The sequence below is a fragment of the Gymnoscopelus braueri genome (genome assembly GCF_963280865.1).
Source record: "Gymnoscopelus braueri genome assembly, chromosome: 13".
NCBI lineage: Eukaryota > Metazoa > Chordata > Actinopteri > Myctophiformes > Myctophidae > Gymnoscopelus > Gymnoscopelus braueri.
In genome coordinates, this window is record NC_137615.1 from 12,658,228 (window position 1) to 12,680,727 (window position 22,500).

The 22,500-nt window shown below is 44.4% G+C and overlaps 1 protein-coding gene across 4 annotated transcripts in view; it reads right to left on the bottom strand.

Moving 5' to 3' along the window:
* Nucleotides 1-22,500, bottom strand: part of LOC308099316 (uncharacterized protein) — a 114,138-nt gene that overhangs the window by 9,554 nt on the left and 82,084 nt on the right. For all 4 annotated transcript variants that reach the window (XM_080448039.1, XM_080448040.1, XM_080448038.1 and 1 more), the window contains exons 6-7: nucleotides 11,691-12,155; nucleotides 4,987-5,115 (exon numbers count right to left, since the gene is read on the bottom strand). In XM_080448039.1, the coding sequence (XP_080304165.1) occupies nucleotides 4,987-5,115; nucleotides 11,691-12,155 (594 nt within the window). The remainder of the gene's footprint in view (nucleotides 1-4,986; nucleotides 5,116-11,690; nucleotides 12,156-22,500) is intronic.

Sequence of the window (22,500 nt, forward strand, 5' to 3'; positions counted from 1 at the left end):
GTGTGTGTTTGGGTCTGGGGTAAACCATGCGACAGCCTAAAGACTATCATTTGAGCCGCGTTCCCATGTGGAGTAAGCACACAGGAATCTCCTCTCAGCGGAAGCCTGAGAGGCCAGTTTGGAAACCGATCATTGAGAGGGTTCGCTAACCTGCAATAAAAGGGGCAGACCTGCTTGCTCTGCATTACACACACGGGAATATTTGTTAAAAGGATTGCCACAGCACTTCCAGTTTTTAGTCCGCTTCTCCGCCAGCCACATATTGCCGTGTGTGTGTGTGTGTGGGAGGGGGGGGAAGGTTTCCACATTCGGAACATATTGTTTCAACATATTGTTGTGCCAACGTTGATTTGGAGTTTGCAGTTGTTCTGCAAACATTTATTAGGAGTGGCTAGATGAACTATAATAGGTAAAGAGACTGTAATCTAATCAGGAGCTCCCACGTTTGACCAACAACATCGATTTTTTTATTGTATTTATTCATAGGGATCCCCATTAGCTGCCACCGAAGTAGCAGCTACTCTTCCTGGGGTCCACAGGATTACAAACAATACATAATGCAATAAAACATGTATTATATATAGTATACAGTATTACAAAAACAAATTCATTCAAGACAAACAAACAAAAAAACAAAAAAATCAAGTAAAAAATACAAAAAATCAAGTAAAAAATACAAAAATTGGTTGGAATGAACCATCAATCATATGTCCAGTTCAAGAGAGTCATGAGGCATGACGCTGAATTTATCTTTACATCCGTCTGGATTGGAGCTTTAGCTGAGTGCCTATAAATGTGAAAACGTTAACGTTACCTGACAAAAAATAGGTTTATGTATTTGTAGCTTCAGCTAGATTAAAAACAGTATTTGATAAAAAAGCTAGCAGTATTTTCTGAGTTAGGAATGATAATATGACATCCTATCATGGCGTGTTGTTGGTTCAAGAGACTCAAAAGCACGCGCACACCACACACACACACACACACACACACACACACACACACACACACACACACACACACACACACACACACACACAGGTGGAGGTGGCGGTAGAGTAAACGGGAGAGCTGATTGTGTAAGCTTACTTCACAGCTCGCTTTAAACTGTGTCTTTTACTAGATTTCCAGTAGCCTTTATAGTAGCTGCAGGCTGTGTGAGGGTTGTGCAACTGTCTTTCCTTTCCCTAAGCAACTGGATTTACAGGCAATGAGGTCAGCATCGGTGCAGAGGGAAGAAATACTGTGGAAGACTCAGCAGTTGTACTTCCATTAACTTCAACTTCAACCAGTGGTGGAAAGTAACTAAGTACCTGTACTCAAGTGCTGTACTTTTAAGGTACTTTTACTTTTACTTAAGGTACTAGTTACTTTGTAGATCTGAATTATTATTACAAAACATGGATTAACCACTTCAGCCATATTTAAACTTTAGAGCTTGTAGATCTGCTATTTTCAAAAGATTTTAATAAATTGTGTACATATAGATACCTTGTGAAACGGGACATTCTGCATAATGAGTACTTTTACTTTTGGTACTTTAAGTATATGTTGATGCCAAAACTTGTGTACTTTTACTCAAGTACATTTTGATTACCGGTCTTTCACTTGCAACAGAGTGTTTTTACATTTGCAACATGATACTTTTACTTAAGTAAGTGAGTACTTTTTCCACCACTGTCTTCAACCACCACATTAGGCCTGCCATACTTATTTTGGGCATGTCAGTGTAATGCAAAAAACTATTGAGGAGGGAGACTAATTTTTTATTTTGTTTAGGCTAACGAACAAACAATTGGCTTAAAATCTTACAGACTACTCAGCCAATTGTTTGCTCGTTTGCCAAAACAAAAAATATAGCTGTTTGAAGGCATTAAAACTATTCTTTTGCATTGTACAGTTGTCTCCCAACTTCTCCCTCCTCAATTGTTTTTGCATTTGGATTTTTTTCCTCCTTGGGGGGTAAAAAAAAACCATTTTGTGGGGCATGTTAGTATAGACACAAATTCCGCATGGCAACGCGTTGTGAGACTGTTTTGGAGCAGCAGAGCCAGCCAGACACAACAGTCCAACCCACATTTTAAAAAAACTGGCATCATATCACTCATATAGCTCAGCTGCACAGAACAGGCATTGACTTTTCATCTGTGCATGAAATCTGAACAAATGTGAACTTTGACAGACAAGACCAATAGATTTGATATGACATTCTGCAGCTTTTGTCATATTCATGTCACATATTCAGCGGGTGGAAATGAAAGGCCGCCAGGAATATTAGGAATATGACTGGTCACCAGTGGATGACTGCCAGTATCACTGTCTCAAATCCCATGGAGGGACACATCTGACCCACTGGCCTCAGGTTTTGTGGCCTTAATAAGATGCAAAACTGGACTACCACATCTGTAGGGCTTGGAGGTGGCCTCCTTGGTGTTGGGTAAGATCTGGTTGACAAGTAGCCCTGCCTGAAGCTCATTATGTCCCCTGGACAAGCGGCACATGTTCGGTTTCCCACATGGGATAATCAAATTCTGGGTATAACAGTAGCATGTACCCCTCTCCCATCTATTCTAGAGGACATAATATCTACACATTCCTGGCTTTAAAACTATGGATTTTACCGTGCAAGAGCTCTATAAGCTCAAGATCTGTGTTGCATGTGATTCTCTGTCTTTACTAGCTGTCTCTTAAAAATGTCACGAAAGTAAAATACTTGGTGGGGGAAAAAAGCTAACAAGACTTTGTGCTTCTGAACAATGACCATGTAAAGGCTTACATGTTGAATATAGCATACTGACATTTTCTCCGGGGTCTCTAGGAGAGATCTGGATTGTAACAGTGTTTTCTCGTGGGCCATTTTTCATCATGTTTTATCACTGTCTCCGAGTGCGCTGCGACGCGTACGTACGTGTGTGACACAGCAGTCACAACGCTCTCAGAGAGCCCATGTGAAAGCGACGGAGTCTATGTTTATGAAAGATGTCACGTTTTGCAGCCTCGCATTCTTGCGAAGGCCGGGAAGGAGAAGGGGAGAAAAAAAGTAAGCATTCCTCCCTCAAAGAGACGTCGTGTTTAGGTTAGTTTGAGTCAAGTGTGCTTCACGTCTGTATGGCTGGATTTCAAGTTTAACTGTGTGTGTGTGTGTGTGTGTCTGTGTGTGTGCGTGCGTGCTTGTGTGTGAGTGAGCGAGTACAGGAGAGATAAATAATAATTTCATGTCTTAACCTGACAATTTCGGCCAAACAAAGCACATAAACACATTGAGACAGATGGACAGACAGACAGCCAGCCAGACAGACAGACAGACAAGACACACACGACCACTAATTTCTGCCGGTCAACATATCATTCAAAGTTCCGTGGTATCCTGGGAACTCCCTGCCACGTACTATAGCAGGCACACAATCCTCAGTGTTAATTTAACTCGTGAGTGTAACCAAATGTACCTGTAAGGGTCCATGCATGTGCACATTCTCTGAGTTACAAAATGGATAAATAAACGCTGGGGATTTTACTGTGTGCACGGCAGGCACAAAAAAAACTCATTACGGCATCGTGGGCTTGAACGTGACTCATCACCACGGCTCTGTCAAATAAAACCAAAACATCCCTCAAAGGTAATCGAGCCTTTTTAGATCATCTAAGCTCCAGATTAGATTTTGGCCACATCTGAAGGCTGTGTGGGTTTTAGAAATGACACCGCATGCACAACGAGAGCCTTCTCGCCCAATTGGGAGCAAATTACCTCATTTGCGTCAGAGCCTTTGAGGGGACGAACAATGACTGTTTTGAGCCCCGAGTTTCGGATGCAAATTAATTATTCTTCCATGCCTGCACAGGCCTACTGGAGGGACAAAGATGAAGTTAAGGCTGCGACAGCTCAGCTAATTCTGTTTGATGGCCGGCTTGGTTTGGCTCTGATGGCATCCTCGCACATTAAACCAGTGGTTCCCAAAGGTTTTAGCTCAACACCCAAAAGAGAAACCGGGACCCAAACTAGTGAAAATAGCAGATCTACAAGCTCACAACGCGTCGCTTCTCGCCGCGCTGTGAGCTTGCAAATCTGTTATTTTCACTACTTCTTAAACAATTTGTTTTCTAATTTAGGGAATTTCTTTGATTTTTTTTTTTTTTTTTTTGATTTTTTTTTATTCATGAAATTCTTTTGAAAAATGTTTAGAATTTGTTTTCAACTTGACCTCGTCCTAGAATGAGTCATCATTAGTGTAGCTGCTAAACGGGAAGCTAACAACAGTTGAAAACAGAAGTCGACCATGTGTTGGAGCTGGTCAAAGGAGAAGTGAGGATTCCTGTTCTTATGCAGTAGAAGAGGATGTAGCAAACGGAATAATAAGAGAGAAACAAGGACCTGAGACTCAGCCCACAGATGCTGCTCTATAAGCTAACAACACGACGTATGTGTGGATGTCACGTACTGTAGATACAGTGGTTCCCAGTTCAAAATTATGTTTTTTTTTGGGGGGGAGGGAGGGGTTGCGGCCTAAAAAGGTTGAGAACCACTGCTGTAGAATTAAGGGCCACTGCTGGGATCAAATGAGCCGTTGGCCGTTCGTTTTGGATGGTCGTACCACCGCGTCATCCTGACCACACAACAGAATTTCACTGTAATTAGGGGTGATTTAAAAATGGACCATTAAGGGCAGTCCAAACCCTGAGAATGATAACTATAATTGGAATGATGGATTTTGATTGTTTGTCAGCGTTTTGTATCATTTATCAAATCGCTCTGAAAGTTGATCCCGACAATATTGTTCACCGCTGTCGTTGTCATTATAGTTGTGGCGCACGCTCTGCCATACACTTGAGTTACACATAATGATCTGTGTGTGTGTGTGTGTGTGTGTGTGTGTGTGTGTGTGTGTGTGTGTGTGTGTGTGTGTGTGTGTGTGTGTGTGTGTGTGTGTGTGTGTGTGTGTGTGTGTGTGTGTGTGTGTGTGTGCGTGTGCGTGTGTGTGTGCTACTTACTGTGGCTGACTGACTGCAGTTTGACCGTTTTGGAGATCTTCTCTTCGTAGTTAGGGGTACAGGACTTGCGGCTGACTTTGGACTTGAAGAGTGTGTTGACCAAGGTGGACTTACCGAGCCCACTCTGACCTGCAAACACACACAAACACACACACAAGAGACACCCAGGTCAAGTCAACGCTCACTTTGTACCATGAAATACATGAAAAGACAAACAAAACTTTAAAAAACTGTGGGAATTTCCATCCAAATAAATACTGTTCATAATGTAACATTTTAAAACCCACCACCTTCAACACACAAACACACACGCACACACACACATACGCACGCACACACACACACACACACACACACACACACACACACACACACACACACACATACGCACACACACACACGCACGTGTGCGCGCGCACACACACGCACACATCGACACAGACAGGGTGGACAAACAAGGCTCATATAATGTTCTTTGGCAAAAAGAGCATGTTTTCATAAGTTCTCTCATTTGAAAAAGCAGAGTTCTTGACTGGACTGAATTGACATTGAAAAATGAATGGGTTTTCTATCTGTGGCACCACAAAATGGCCGCCACTGCTATGCCCTATTCTATTCTATTCTATTCAAATCATTTAAATTCTGTTCTACTCTATTCTACAATCACCTAGACCGTCTTTCTATACTGAAACATATTATATAAGTTTTCACTTTTCACAATATCATTAGAACATGAAGAGTGTGAAAACATTCCACCTTTCTGTCTTTCATCTTTTACATCATAAGGCTGTCCCCTGGGGTTACTGGTGATGTCATCAGTGAGTCACACAGACAGTATCATGTCATTATTAAGTGTCTCTGTCACTCTCTGTCTCACTCTCTGTGTGTGTGTGTGTGTGTGCGTGTGCGTGTGCGTGTGCGTGTGCGTCTCTCTCTCTCTCTCTCTCTCTCTCTCTCTCTCTCTCTCTCACACACACACACACACACACATCATGCTCAGTGTCACCGTCAGGTGTGATCTCTGCTGTCACATGCCTGAGTCTTGTAATCCCCTTTAAGTTGTGATTAGTGATGTCACCATGACAGTGTGTGTGGAGCTGTACCGACATGCACTACACAATATTACAGACACATAGACAGACAGACAGACACGCACACGCACACACACACACACACACACACACACACACACACACACACACACACACACACAATCTAAACAACCCATTACTACCGTGGCAAGTATGTCAATAAAGAACCAAGCGTGTGGTAATCTGACTACTCGTCATTTTGAGAAGAGAAAAACTCCACCAAAGACGACCTGAATGCCCACATAATGTGATGCGTGTGCGTGTGTGTGTGTGTGTGTGTGTGCAGCAGGAAAGTGCAGACAGCCCCAGGGCTATGGAAACCACATCCTCCTAACAGCAGCTTACTTCCTGTCTTCCAATGAAAAACCAACGTTATGTCGTCTTATCCACAGATGCACAGACACGACTCTGCTGTCTGCTATTGTACAATACACCAGTGGTTCTCAAAGTGGGGTCCGAGGACCCACAGTGGTCCTTCAGGGGGTTAGAGGGGGGCACTGTGCTCGGTGCATAACTGCAGTCAAATGACACATTCAAATCGTTGCTGTCTGGCAGAAATCTCTTATCTCCATATTCTAACTTTTTGTGTTTTTGTTGTAGATTAACGCCCTACTTGTTCATAACTACAGTGTCACACAAAAGCATCAAAAGTACCAGATCGACAAGCTCGAAACGTGGCTCGAAATGCGGCGCAAAGCTACGCGTTTCGAGCTTGGAGATCTGCTGATTTTTGTGTTTTTCAATTTTAATCCTGAAAAGTAACAGTTTTGGACGTATGAGGTTTCCCCCTGACAGAGACGATATGTGTTTCCGGTTCAAATCTGCTGCCAAACCAATCAAATGAAGCTACAGCATGGGACAATGAACCAGGACAGGAAACGGGGGTGTGTATGTATGCAACCTTCTGGAAACCCAGGACTACAACAGTTATGCAAGGTGAATATGAACCACTTAAACCCTATAGATACTCTGTTGACCCAGGTCTGCCGGGGGTCTATCCCCCCTGCCCACCTCTACTCTTCGGCGAACACTCACATGCGTTCTGAGGTCTTTGCTTTGATTCACTGTCTGCTGACGCTGCTGAGTCTGGTGTTCTATAGTGATGTTTCTTTTTTTGTTGTAGTTTAATTTTGTTTCTTATTTTACTGTGTGTTTTTTTGCTGATGTAGTGTATTTAGCTTTTTTTTTTAGATCTTCTGTACTGCTCTTTGGTTGTGCTATATAAATAAAATGGGTTGGATTAGATTGTAAATTTGTAGATCGTAGATTGTCGCGGTGTTTTCCCTTTTCTACTGAATGTTCGCAATGACATGCCCAGAATAGGGACGGTATAAGTGTATAAGTGGATAAATATATGGTTACTTTTTGAAAAGCTACGTTTTAAAAACACAGGAAAGGCAGAGAGTATGACAGCGAGAGAAAGAGAGCGATTCAAAACAAGAGTTTGGGAGTCCTAATAATCTTTAAAAAACAACTTCCACCAAACAACAAAAACAACCTATTCCAACGACAACAACAAGTCTCCTTTCAGACGCTCTCCAGCCAGCTTCGGTGACCTGCTGGCCATCGTTCCACGCTCGCTCATTGGTTCTAAACGTATACGCCAGCCACGCCCATCCGGCTCTGTGATTGGACAGGCATAAGGCCTCGGGGCGCTGTGATTGGCCCAGAGTGTGTGGTGTGTCTTGTTTTGAATGTGAGAACAAGAAGTAAAAAGGCCCCGTGAGGAATGTTGGCTCTGGTGCAACACAACACAGCAGGTACACACACACACGCACGCACGCACGCACGCACGCACGCACGCACGCACGCACGCACGCACGCACGCACGCACACACACACACACACACACACACACACACACACACACACACACACACACACACACACACACACACACACACACACACACACACACACACACACACACACACACACACACACACACACACACACACACAGTAGTAGCTGATGCACATAATTATAAACTCGCATCTTGTATAAAGGGGACAATGAATAGGAGCATGTGTGTGCGTGTGCGTGTGTGTGTGTGTGTGTGTGTGTGTGTGTGTGTGTGTGTGTGTGTGTGTGTGTGTGCGCGCGCGCGTGTTTATGTCAAAAGCCAAAGCAGCAGGTGTTCTAAACAAAGGCCAGCAGAGCTTTGTGGTAAGGAGCCAGGATGCTGGCTCGGACCAGCGTTAGCACCACCATGCAACTGGAGAATGGCAATTCTTTGAGTCGAAGCCCACCCATTCACACCAGAGCCCTGTTCACAGTGGTACCAAAGTAGTGCAGAACATTGGGTGCCTGGTGGCTCGGACAGTATGCTTCCTATGGGTTGCAACAAAGACCATGAGTTTGAATCCAACTCCTGTCATGTTTTCTTGCTCCTTTGAATTAAATTGTCTCGCATGGCTCCACTCACTCTCTCTGCCCTATAGGTCTCCCATCTCTCTAAAACACTCAAGCATAAATGCCAAAGACAATTGTAAAATCGCAACAAAAAAAGGTCGTTTTTTTAGAACATAACCACTCACATGCCTTTAACCGCATGAACCCTACCACCCCCATTCTGGGCAATGGACAAACATTCAGCAAAAATGGGTGAACGTTTCAAGAAAATAGATCAACCAAAAAAAGGACACCTTCAAGCTCACAATGCGTTGCATTGAGCTTGTACATCTGCTATATTTGCCATTTGATGTACAACAAAGTGGTTAAACTCACAAATGAACAGCCTGGTTCAATGATAGACTCAAGTCAATCTCTAAACACTTTTTTTTCTGCAGCTAGAGACTGAGGACAATCTCACATATTCTGTTTAAAAAGAAATGCACTGCAGAACCAATCCAAAGTCTTTTGGGGCGGTCCTTCATATTTTGGTCAGTGATATGATCGTTTTTTAAAAGCAGTAGGCGTAGGTTTGTTAGCCTCTGTCCTCGCCGCTGTTCTAACAACATTACGTTTCCCCTGACGCATCGCAGGCAGGGATCTCCCATCATCTAGATTAGGTCTCCACTGACACTCTATAGGCCAGGATTATTCGGCATCGGCAATCATAACATCTCTGTTTTCAGCTTATAACTGGAGGTGATTACTGCAACTTCAGCATTCATAGGCTAGGTTACGCCTCCACACACACACGCACACGCACACACACACACACACACACACACACACACACACACACACACACACACACACACACACACATACACACACACACGTGGCACTGAGCACTGAGGTTTTTCACCCACAGGAAGCGCAGGTGAACAGGAAAGGGCTTGCTGGCACATCAGCCTGTGTGAGAGTGTTTGTGGTTGACAGGGAAACCCCTGAGGCTCCACTGTGCAGCCTGTCTCCTATATACTGTCTTATTACCCTGAACCTACATCATTTCAGTCAGCAGAGACACTGAAATATGTAATACTTGGTTGCATGGCAGTGTTGTCACGTGGCAAAAATAGCCGTGTTGTTGTTGTGACCTTGTAAATCGGCTATTTTCAGTGCACAATACTAGGCCACGAGTACAAATCAGTCATCATCTCCACACCGGGCCAAAAGCAACCAAATTAGGCATACGGACAGCAGAAAACTATCTATTTTCATCTGTAGCCTGGCTAATGCTGTGTAAGCACAGACGCAGTGAAAGCGCCGTTGTTTGAACCTGTACTGGCTCTGTGTCACATCATGTCACCACCGCTCTCCATCTTCTCTTTCCTGTTTCCTTCCACTTTTGCTGACTAAAAAAAGCAGCCTTAATAAAGTGCATACTTATTTTACACTTGATAGTTTTCATGAAATAGTCATTTGTGTTTGTAGCTTTTGTAAAAACTGCACACTGGATCATGATCAAGATGGAGAGTGCAGACTCAGTTTTTTCGATTTTAGTATGTTCTTCCGTTCAGCACCTTTTATCTTTTGCATACTTTTTTTTGCATGTTTGTAGGTGTTGCTGTTGAGAACCACGGGTGCAAAGCCTGAATGCTTCAAGTACCAGAGAAATCTCCCCACATTTGTTTCCTCTTCAGTTTTTGTCCGTGCAATTTCTTTCTGCCATTATCACACTCATGCAACATCCAAGCCCATGAAGCATATTGAATGAATGAAATAAAAACCAGTTCAAACATTTCTCTCAATCAACAAAGTCACACAGGTACGCCTGAGTATGCTGAATCCTTCCTCATCCTGTGGTATTGCAACATGTTATTATCAATGTTTTGATGTGTAATGTAATCCTTTCCTCCCATTATCTAAATCCTCATTCAATAACCCAACGTGGAGTGATCTACTCACTCTCCACCTACAAAACGCACTTGCAAAAAGGAATACCACCCAGTGAAGTGTGTGTGTGTGTGTGTGTGTGTGTGTGTGTGTGTGTGTGTGTGTGTGTGTGTGTGTGTGTGTGTGTGTGTGTGTGTGTGTGTGTGCGACGTGCGTGTGTGTGTGTGTGTGTGTGCGTGCGTGCGACGTGTGTGTGTGTGTTGTATATACAGAAATCTGTTAACATACATGTTACGCAAAGTAACCACGTGAATCTTAGCATCCCTATTCTGGTCCTAATTGGCGGGCATTCTGCAAAAAATAGCAGGTCTACGCAGTCACATTTGAACTGGGGACCCCCCCCTTCCCTGACAAGCACTTGGAATTGTAGGAGTTGAGGCATTACATTTAGTTTGACTCGGTTCCACAGATAAATATTGTGAAAATAGCAGATCTACAAGCTCACGAGGCCTCGCGTTGCGAGGCCTCGTGAGCTTGTAGATCAGCTATTTTCAAAATGTTTTCCTCTTTCGTTGTTGTTTCGTATGTTATTTGACAATTTGGCCAATGTTTGACCAGTTTATATAATGTTGTTTGTTAAAGGAGAATTCCGGACATTTTAAGTGTTATCTTTGATGTGTCGTTACTCACCTACCGACGTAAACAGTGGCATTGTTTATTTCCAGATATTCCCCTGTCGTCATATTTTCAACCTCCTCCGTTGTCATAATGGGAGCGCGTGTCATAGGGAAATTCGAGCTAACGCTAGTTGCTTGTTTCTCAACATGGCAACACCAAGTTGCCAGGTTCTGGGAGAGAAACAAGCAACTAGCGTTAGCTCGTTCGTCATTAGCGGTAGCCTCTCAGGAACTTTCACTGCATGTTTGACTATCATCAGACTCCACAATGAGTAGTAGTAGAGAAAAAAATAACTTTGCATCGGTTATAATAGACGAATTTCCCTATGACACGCGCTCCCATTATGACAACGGAGGAGGTTGAAAATATGACGACAGGGGAATATCTGGAAATAAACAATGCCACTGTTTACGTCGGTAGGTGAGTAACGACACATCAAAGATAACACTTAAAATGTCCGGAATTCTCCTTTAATTACTTTTGATGCAGTAATTGTCTTTTTTCTTTCATTTATTTTTAAACTGTCACTTTACTATCATCATGTGGGGGGTACAGACCCACAGGTTGAGAACCACTGGCGTAACGGGCCATGGATGGACAGACCCCTCGGGGGACCACTGGTCAGAGTATACAGGATTCATGTGGTCAACAGTGTTTTTTTTACATTGTGTATAATGTGGGTGCGTCTGTGTGCATGTGCTGATTACTCACCCACCACCATGATGTTGAACTCAAAGCCGGCCTTCATGGTCTTGCGTCTCATCTGGTCCAGCACGGCCTCGATGCCCACATAGCCAAACAGTTCACTACCCCGCAACACCCCCACCCCGGGCGTGGGCGTGGGCGCGGGCCGGCACGCCGGGATAACCGGCTCTTTCTCCACCTCCACCTCTATGTTTGTCACGCCATCGTTCTTCTTCTCCTCCTCCTCCTCCACTTTTGCTTCCGAAGAGTTCTCCTCTTTCTCTCCGCTGGGCGTCTGGTCGCTGCTGGCGACCACGGGGGTCGCTGTGTCGACGACGCTCTGGGCCGGCGTCTGTCCGTTGCTCTCTCGCTCGTTCCCTCCTCCTCCTCCTCCTCCTCCTCCTCCCTCTTCTCCCCTCGCGGCTCTCTCCGGCTCCGCCTCTCTCTCCTCCATGGCGGTGGGCGTGTCCGTCTCCGACACTTTCGCCGTTTCTGCGGAGAGACACGGGGAACTTTAGATTTTGAGGAACACCTCACAGCAACGTAGCAATTAAACAAAAAAACACTTAAAATAATCAACATCCACACACACACACATCTAGAAAAACAAGACCTCGGTTCTAGTCAAATGACACAACGTCTGCCAAAAACATAGAAGTTGAGTGGTTCTCAAACTTTTTCGTGCCAAGGACTCCCATGTATTTGGCCGCGGACCCCCACCTGAAAATGTGTTGTGCCAGGGACCCCCAGAAGCAAAGATTTTAGTTCAAAATGTTCGCCTTTTAAAAAAAAGATTGAAAGATTTGCAAACATTTTTGAGATTTTTCAAAAATAGCAGATATACAAAGCTCATAGTGCGGCAATCTGTGCCGCGCTATGAGCTTGTAGATCTGCTATTTTTGAAAAAATAACCAAAGTATAAAATATGGTTAAAGTGGTTGTGACGCTATTTTAACTAATTTAGCTGGGGACCCCCTGGTATCCCCCCCAAGGACCCACTTTGAGAGCCAATGGACTAGTAGATAGGTCTAAGTTATTTGGGGGCTCGTCCAGGAAAAGGTTTCTGTGTGTGTGTGTGTGGGGGGGAGGGGGGGGGGGGTGCAGCAGAGAAGCCTTGCCCTGAGCCCATAAGCCAAATGACTCCCTCGGTCAGGAGAGGATTACATTGATTTGATTTCCCGGACACCTGGGTTCGAATCCAGGTGGTTACGCACACACTAAAGTGTGGTGTACACTATAATAGAAAGTCAATATGAGAGAATGGCATGCCATGTACACACAGGCACATGTATGCATTTATATGATGTGTAAAAGCCGCTTAATAGGCGTGAAAGGTTTGGCCGTCAAATATGACATATAGTTTACTTTATTGTTTCGTATGTATTGGTGCTGTATGTTGTGTTGTCATGGTAACCCAGAATGAATTTAGAATGACAACATCTCTCACGTAAACACACCCTCTACTCGGCATGACGTAGTCATGTATATGTTTGCATTGAGAATGCAAATGGAATAACCATTATTATTACTGCATGCTGAACCTTTGAGAAGAAACCATTTGGTCTTCTTGTGTAGGGAGTAACAATGGTACAAGATGGAACTAAATGAAAAACAGAACACAATTACACACACACACACACAGCCTTTCTCCCTCTCACTCACTCACTCACTCACGCAAACAGACACGCATGCATGCACGCGCGCGCGTGTGCACACACACACACACACACACACAGCCGTACTGTACACACAAAGGTCAGGCTGCATGTTTGATCGTTGACTCTTAAGATCAATCCTGTTTCTCTCTCTCTATCTCTCTCTCTTGCTCTCTCACTCTCTCTCTCCTCCCCTCTCTCCCACTCTCCTCCCCTTCTCTCTCTCTGTCACACACACTCACACACACACACACACACACACACACACACACACACACACACACACACACACACACACACACACACACACACACACACACACACACACACACACACACACACCCCCCATCTGTCCCTTTGATCCGTGCACCTTAATATATGAACTATCAGAGTGTGTTGTGAGGTGCTGTGGTATGTGGTGTTCTCAGGCAGAAGAAACACAGTTAGCTTTGAAGTCTGAAGTCCAAAGCCACAGCAATCTCCCTCTCGTTCTCTCTCTCTCTCTCTCTTTGACATGACTTCATTACTTTTAATTACCGGACATTACAGTGAAGACAGACAGGAAGGTATAGAGGAGATGACATGTGACACAGTCCAAGTGCCAGGTTTGATCACAGAACATTGGACAGACACATTAACCCATTAAGACCTGGAACGCATCTGTGTCACTTTAGATTTCTCGGCTATTCAAAAATAGCAGATCTACAAGCTCATAGCGCGGCACCGAGTGCCGCGCTACGAGCTTGCAGATCTGCTATTTTTTAAAAATCGTGAAAAAAAATTTTTTAATATTTTTTTCACAATTTGTTTTAGGATTTTGAATTTTTTTAGACACGGCCTCAGGTCTTAATGGGTTAAACATGCACACACCACTATTAACTTCATTTTCAGGATACTTAAGTAGTCCATTCAGCTAGCACACAGGACCACGACCACCATATTCTGTTCAGTGACAATTACACAGATACACTGTGGTCCCACCATAAAGTAAAAAATAATAGAGAGGGCACCGGATATCCCCTCCCATCCACTTGCATTGAGTTGCTCAGCCAGCGCATGGGCCGAAATCACCCCTTCTTCTGGGTTGTGAAATGTGATGGGCGAGGCCTACTTTGGGGCTTCTGCGCCGCGTTTTGGTGACGCGTTTTGAGTCACCTCGGTGCGCAGCCCCGTGCGCAAGCTCCTGAGTCGAGCCCATTGGTCAAAACCGTTTTCGCTCGTTCATTTACAGTGGCCCATGCTACAGTACCTATGAATGGCCAGCATGTTCCAATGCGCTTCAATGCAACCACTGGGTTCTGGGGGCTTGGGTCCCACTTAAGAATGCTTTGGCATCACTGGGCTATGGGAACATAACTAGCCAATTACAATGCTCCTGTCTCTCCGGCTTATGGGATATGTACCGTTACTAGCCAACTGCACTCAAGCTAATACAGTACACCGTCACAAGTATCTAATATATGTTAGATTAACACCGAGATATACATTCATCAAAATGACAACATACCCGGCCAAATCATGAGAGTCGTAACGTCTGCGCACGTTCATCACAGTCTAAGCTGTCTTAAGTCAGTCTTTAGCCCTTTGGCATAGTTTAGACTGCCACATACAGCACAGTCTGGAAATCAGGCATACACATTTGCCAAAAGAGCATGTTGGATTTGACAACCATCAAGTAAAGGTTGCAGTTTTTTACTTTTCAGTATAACTTTGCCAGCACATGTTTCAGCGACACATTATATACTTAGCACTATGGCAGCCAATGGAACAGTATCCCTACAATAAATGTATAGAGGTAATGTTGAAAAACGTGATGGTTTCACTTTAAGAAGGATATGATGCTATGAGAGACAATATAACTTGGTCGTTTGTCAAAAGAGGAAGAGAAAATCACAGTTACCTCTGGTGCCAACATATTTCTGCTAATAACTTCCGCCACTAGCTGGTGAGAAAAGGCCCAGATAGCGTGCTTATTTGTGTTGGACAGCAGGTTATTACAGGCAGGTGTATACAGCATATGATTGCTGTCAAGCGGAAATTTGTGTGTGTGTGTGTGTGTGTGTGTGTGTGTGTGTGTGTGTGTGTGTGTGTGAATGTATGTAGGTATGTAGGTAGGTATGTATGTACTGTATGTACTGTATGTACTGTATGTACTGTATGTACTGTATGTACTGTATGTACTGTATGTACTGTATGTATGTAGGAAATCACAGTGAATGTGAGTACACCTGTTCTTAGTGTCATTAGGCAAGCTGACACAGCAGTACACCACTCTGTCAGTCTGACTGTCTGTGTAACGGTAGCTCTCCTCCGCAACCGACGTCGGCGGCAGTAAGCGTTGGAAAGCTGCCGTAGAATGGGCGGTGGGTACACTACACTATCGTGTCGGGTCGCAAGTTGTAGCCAAGCGTCGGAAGTCGACCGAGCAACCTTGCTGATCTCCTGACTTCATTCGACTGACTGCCAGTCTGTAGTAATCTGCAGTGGTCTGTTTAGTGGAGAGCTACCTTAAGAGGATTATTGGTCAGCTCTGGAAATCACCCTGAGAATGCTACTGTATACCTCCGTGTGGGCACACAAACACACACACACACACACACACACACACACACACACACACACACACACACACACACACACACACACACACACACACACACACACACACACACACACACACACACACACACACACACACACACACACACACACACACACACACACACAAACAAATGAAGTGTCATGCTGTCTCACTGGAAAGTCATGACCGAGACAGAGAGTGGGTGGGGGTGAGAAAACACTCGCTTGCAGTGGATTGACCATAGTTGTGAAACCAAGCTCTCTGTGTGTATGTGTATGTGTGTGCGCGCACGCACGCTCGTGTGTATGTGACTGGCACATTTACCATGTCTCAACTAGTTCCTCTGTTACTGTAAGAGTCTGATACTGCCATCCGGCTCAGCCTGTCTTTCACCACGGACACACACACACACACACACACACACACACACACACACACACACACACACACTGCATGGCTAAAGTCAAAGTCATAGGCCATCACCATAATTTGATCAGCTATAAATACTCAACTCCAACAGCAGCACAAGGACTAATCCTGATGAACCAATTGGTGCTGTCAGGACAGAATGAGAGAGAGAGAGAGAGAGAGAGAGTGGTGTGTGTGTGTGTATGTGTGTGTGTGTGTGTGTGTGTGTGTGTGTGTGTGTGTGTGCGTGCGTGCGTGCGTGCGTGCGTGCGTGCGTGCGTGCGTGCGTGCGTGCGTGCGTGCGTGCGTGCGTGCGTGCGTGCGTGCGTGCGTGCGTGCGTGCGTGCGTGCGTGTGTGTGTCAGGAAATGACAGATAGATAGAGAAGCAAATGGAGAGTGAGGAGGAAGAGACAGGGATATAGAGACAGAAAGAAAGAAAACCAAAATGTAAGAGAAAAGTTAGAACACACACACACACACACACACACACACACACACACACACAGCACTATGTGCAGAGCGGAGCGGTGTGTGGTGGAGATGCATGAGAAAGACAAACACAGGCATCCCAGGAGGACGAGACCCCGGACCGCCGAGAGAAGGAGACAAGACACACTGACAGACACTGCGTTTGTTCAGGGAAGACAAACGAAACGCCCCAGAGACCAGGGAGAGAGAGAGAGAGAGAGAGAGAGAGAGAGAGAGAGAGAGAGAGAGAGAGAGAGAGAGAGAGAGAGAGAGAGAGAGAGAGAGAGATTCACCTTGCAATGTAAACATTAAAAGGGGAATGTTTTGTCATTCTGACACATCGTATTATGGAGATATATGTAGCAGAGTAGCCTTGTCTGGGGATGGGGGGATGGGGGGGGGGGTTCCCCTCTGACTGAGCGGTATGTTTGGTTTCCCTGTTCAGCAGATCCGGGTTCGAATCTACAGTGTAGGTGGTTATACACACTGACACTGCGGTTGCTGCAGCCCCCAGGTTCAATATTTCCACAACAACGCGTGCTTTCACCAACAGCCATGTTGTGATGTGTCCGTTTATGATTTTAGGGATGCACGTAACTGTTAAAAAATCTAATTAGAATATTCTACTGCCCTGGCAAAGATTTTCTCGACTATTCAAAATGAATTTGGAGACCGCCACAAAATATATAATATTCAAAATATATATTTTTTCGGTGGCATCCCTATTTATGATATCCTCCTGCCATCCACTAAATAAATCATATGGAAATGTTAAAATTGAACTAATCCTTGTTTTAATTAAACCAATCCAACTTGAATATCGTCTCTGTGGGGTGGAAAACCTCATATGTCCAAAACTGTTACTTTTCAGGATTCAAATTGAAAAATATCAAAAGTAGCAGATCTACAAGCTCAAAACGCGTCGCTTCGCGCTGCGTTTCGAGCCGCGTTTCGAGCTTGTGGATATGCTACTTTTGATGCTTTTGTGTGACGCTGTAGTATGATGAAGTAGGACATTAATTTACGAAAAAAACTGAAAAAAATACAATTCGGAGATAAGAGGTTTCTGCAACGATATGAAAGCTGCAATGCCATTTTGTGTTGGGTATACACTGTATGTTTTTCACTTATTGCTGTCTGTCTAACCACCCTATATACTTCATTGACCGGAGTATAGCTCCCAGAGACCTATACTAGGCCCCCATCCCTTTTCCCTAGTCTACACTAAATCTCTCTTCAGCTTGTACAGTAGATCAACTATTTTCGACGAATGTTTGCCTCAGAATAGGGACGCTACAGGGTTCATGTGGTAAATGATGACTATTCTACCGTGAAGGCGGAGAGAGAGACAGCAGAGAGAGAGAGAGAAAGCTTCAAACCAAGTGTGATGAGAGTTCATTAAATGAAAGTTAGCTCGAGTTCATTTACATCCCAAGACTAGATTAAAAATGTTTCAACACAACGAAATATGCTTTGAAGTCGTGAGCTTCATTAAGCGATAGTGAACAGTGAAGCGGTCATTATTAAGACATAAACCCTGACGAGGGTGATGCCGGTCTTGTATCATCACCCCGAAGGGGTTTATGTCTCAATAATGACCGCCTTGTTGTTCATTAACGCTCTTATTACGTGGCTACTTAATAAACTAATCAATTATTTGACACAAAGTATAACAACAAAAATGATTTCATTGATTTAAACAGGATTTCATTGCTTCTGCTAAAGAAAATAGTCTGTTAGATTCTACAGTTGCTACAGGTGTTGTGATTGAGCTGATAGTAAACGGTTTGTTACTGTTGATCACAGCTGTGTCCGCAATCGAGATATAACAGACGGCAGAATGCTGCGATTAACCAATCAGAAATGAGCATTCAACCCAGCCGTGTAAAACATTTCTAGAATGTTTTACATGTTGTATTAGAGATCTCCTAAACACTTTGAATAATTCAGACACAAGCAAGTTAACCAGGCACTTAATTGTATGATGGTGTCGTGTGAAAATAGTTCATCTACAAGATCACATCAGCGATTTTTTGTGAACATTTGGAATGGCCAAAATAGGGACATCAGGTTGAAAGTGGTTTAAAAACCCATTTTCAAGAGATCAACACCCAGGAAGGCAGAACATTGTGCAAATGAGCCTCTCCCAGTGTTCTTTAGAGGTGCTAATGTTGTCATTTGACTTGAGAGGCAGGGGGTCGGGAGGTGCAAAGCCATCATTTCGGAGCATTTGGAAGGTGTGAATGGTGATCCTTTGTAAACAACGGGTCCCCTTAAATGTTTTTCTTTCTCCAAATGGCTCTATTATGCAACTCATTATGCACCAGCCAGATCGAATCCACTACTAGGGTCATTTTCATAAACATTTAGTTACCATCATCCATATCCAGAGGGACTTTACAAATGCATCAACAACAGAGTAAGCTTTAGTTTCTTGAATGTGGGATATTACATAAACAATTGTAAGACGCACACAGTGCCATGTTTCTGTGAACAAAGTCGAGTCAGTGCCATCATACAAATAGGAATGGGCTAACCTACGCTTTCTTTTATTTTCAATATATGACATTAAAAATACAGCAAGGTTTTATTTGTCACTAACTTAAGTGCTTTCCAGTGGTGGAAAGTAACTAAGTACATTTACTCAAGTATAGTACTTAAGTAAGTATAGTACTTTTACTTTACTGGAGTAGGTCCACTACATCTCAGAGGCAAATATTGCACTTTTACTCCACTACAATTATTTGAGTACTTTAGTTACTATTTATTTTGTAGATTTGAATTATTATTACAAAACATTCATTAACCACTTCATCTCTGTGTGCATTTCGGCCACTTGAAAATAGCCGATCTACAAGCTCACAATGCGTCGCATTGTGAGCTTGTAGATCTGCTGTTTTCAAAATATTTTTATACATTTGAAAACTTGTGAAACGGGACATTCTGCATAATGAGTACTTTTTAAAAAACTTTTGGTACTTTAAGTACATTTTGATGAAAAAATTTGAGTACTTTTTCCACCACTTGTGGTTTCCTGATCAGCTGCTGATCTAGACCTACAGCAGAGAGTGAGGTCACAGATGGGGACTTGACTGAGATGAAGAACAAACTACAGAGAGAACAAGGGAGAGTGATTCAACGTCTGATACCAGCCAAAACAGCAACCACCGACATGCTCAAGCATGGTCCAGCTGACTCACATCATGCTTGATTAAAAAACTTTAAAAGAAACCTTTCGTCATGTTGTGGCATCATCACAGATGTCAAAGTACAAATCAGACTATATGTATGTCATCATCATCAGCTGGGCGTATTCCTCAACCTGAACGTACCAGTGAATCATATGCTGTGCAAGGTTAGACCGCACCTCAACAGGTGCTTTTAGAGCAAGTGGTGTTCAACATGAGGCCCGAGGGACCCCCGGAGCAGTGGCGTACGTACCCACTGTAGAGGCAGGGCAGGCCCAACTAAGATCTCACCCTCCCCTAGAAAACACAAATAACCCGAAAAGGTGTCATGCGTGCTTAATGTCCTCAAAGTCACGCATTCCAACAAGCTTTGAACTGAGCAGATTGGACCTTCCGTTCCAGAGATAATGGCCAAAACATCTTGAAAACGGCCACTTTCGCCGGTTTTCGATTGAGTTGAAATTTCTTTTTTGGGGGGGGGGTAATAGTGGGGGTGCAAAAAAAAAATCTTGCATGCCCTAAATGTAATTCCTGGGGACGCCCCTGCCCCAGAGGACAGCTAATTGTCACCATTTACAAGTAAATACAACTAGAGAATCATACAAGAATGTCTATTTTGTCAATACCTAAAGCTATCTAGAAAAGGTAAATGTACAAGAGATAAAAAAAAAAAAATATCCCCACACACACACCCATCTTATCAGATGGGTGTCCTAGTCTAAATGTTTGATCCTTGAAACAAAACACATCAATCACAAAGACTATGATGGAATACTACCGCAGTTTGAACATAACCGAATCCTCCAAACTAGTTCGTCAAATAAAGCAACCATCCAATAACATGAAGCATTTAATCACCGACTGAATAGAGTAACTTGAAGAATTAGGTCCAAGACTACACAACAACAAGTGAACTACGCTATATATCTTTTGGCTGCAGCTCGCCTGTGTTGCTGCAAGATAACATTCAGGGATATGTTTCTGAACAGCAAACTCTTTACAAGTTTTATCAGTCCCCGAGATGGTGCTCTGATAACCTCCTGCAGCACATGGGCAAAGAAACCACATGCACGCTACTAGCACGCCGCATGCCATGCCATGCATGCTGCAACACCAGTTGCACACACACACACACACACACACACACACACACACACACACACACACACACACACACACACACACACACGCGCACGCACACACACACACACACACACACACACACACACACACACACACACACACACACACACACACACACTGCTTGTGTCGTCCTGATAAAAAAATGTGGTTTGGGGTTTTGCAGCAGCAAAGTCAGGAACCAACGCATGCAACAACACAGCATTCTGTTCTTTGTCTGGTGACCCCCCCCCCTGTCAGAAGACCTGACGGACCCGGGACCCCCATATGGGTCCCCAGCCAGCACCGTTTAAGAAAGAGCACCTCAGAGTGTCTGTGACCGTGTGACCGGACATTTGCTGTTAAAAAAAGAAAAAGAAACGGGGGGGTGGGGGGCAGTTGCATAGCAACAGCCTGACAATTCAAACATTTATCAATTAACGCCCGGCTTGAGTTGACTTTGTTCCAGGCCTCTTTCCGAGATGTGACGCTCAAAAGGAGCGGTCCCCACTTTGAAGAACTTCAAAATTCCGCTCCTCTCTTACAAAAAAAAAGAAAGTGCATGCTAACTGAGACAAGGCAGAAGCTTTCCCTACCTCTACCCAACCCCCCCCCCCCCCTTCCATCTTCCATCTCCCTCCCGCCCCGTGCTGAAGTGGACCGATCCTGTCAGGGCCTCATTGTTATAGCTGAGGGCATTGAACGCAGCCCGCCGAGAACCCCGCGGCCCGGGTAACACCAAGTACACAAAAAGCGGGGGTGTGGGGGTGGGGGTGGGGGTAGTAACTCCTACCTTCTCTCATTCACAAAACACAACAGTTCTCTCCACGGCTTCCTCGGCAAGACGGTTCACAGCCACCCGGAGAGAGAAGGCCCCTCCGCACGCAGCACAGGCATGGAGGGGAACAACAAAATAAACGTCCCCTCTTGTCCTCCTCTGCTATCGTTACTCCTCTGCTATCGTTCCTCCTCCTCTCTGGGAAAAGTTTGTCCGGCGGGAGAAGAAGAAGTGATGGATCCCACACAACGATCAGAGGTGTAACTGTCTCTCTCTCTCTCTCTCTTTCTCACTAAACTCACTCTCTCTTTCCTTCTCTACCTCTCACTCTCTGCCTCTCACTCTTCTGCTGCCTCTTTCCCCGATGTGTGTGAGAGCAAGAGTGAAGGAGAGACACAGAGAGAGAGACAGAGAGAGAGAGAGAGGGGGGGGGGGGGAGGAGGGGACACACCATTCACATGCAGATAGACCAAGGAGCTCGTGCTAATCCCCAAGAGGAGGAGGAGGGGGAGGGGGGGGGGGAGTATGCTCCCTCCCTCCCTCCCCCCATAAGACTCATTTACACACGAGTGGATGTCAGTCATATACTCTGTGGGCTAAAGAGAGAGAGAGAGCGGAGCCTGATTTACACCTCACTGC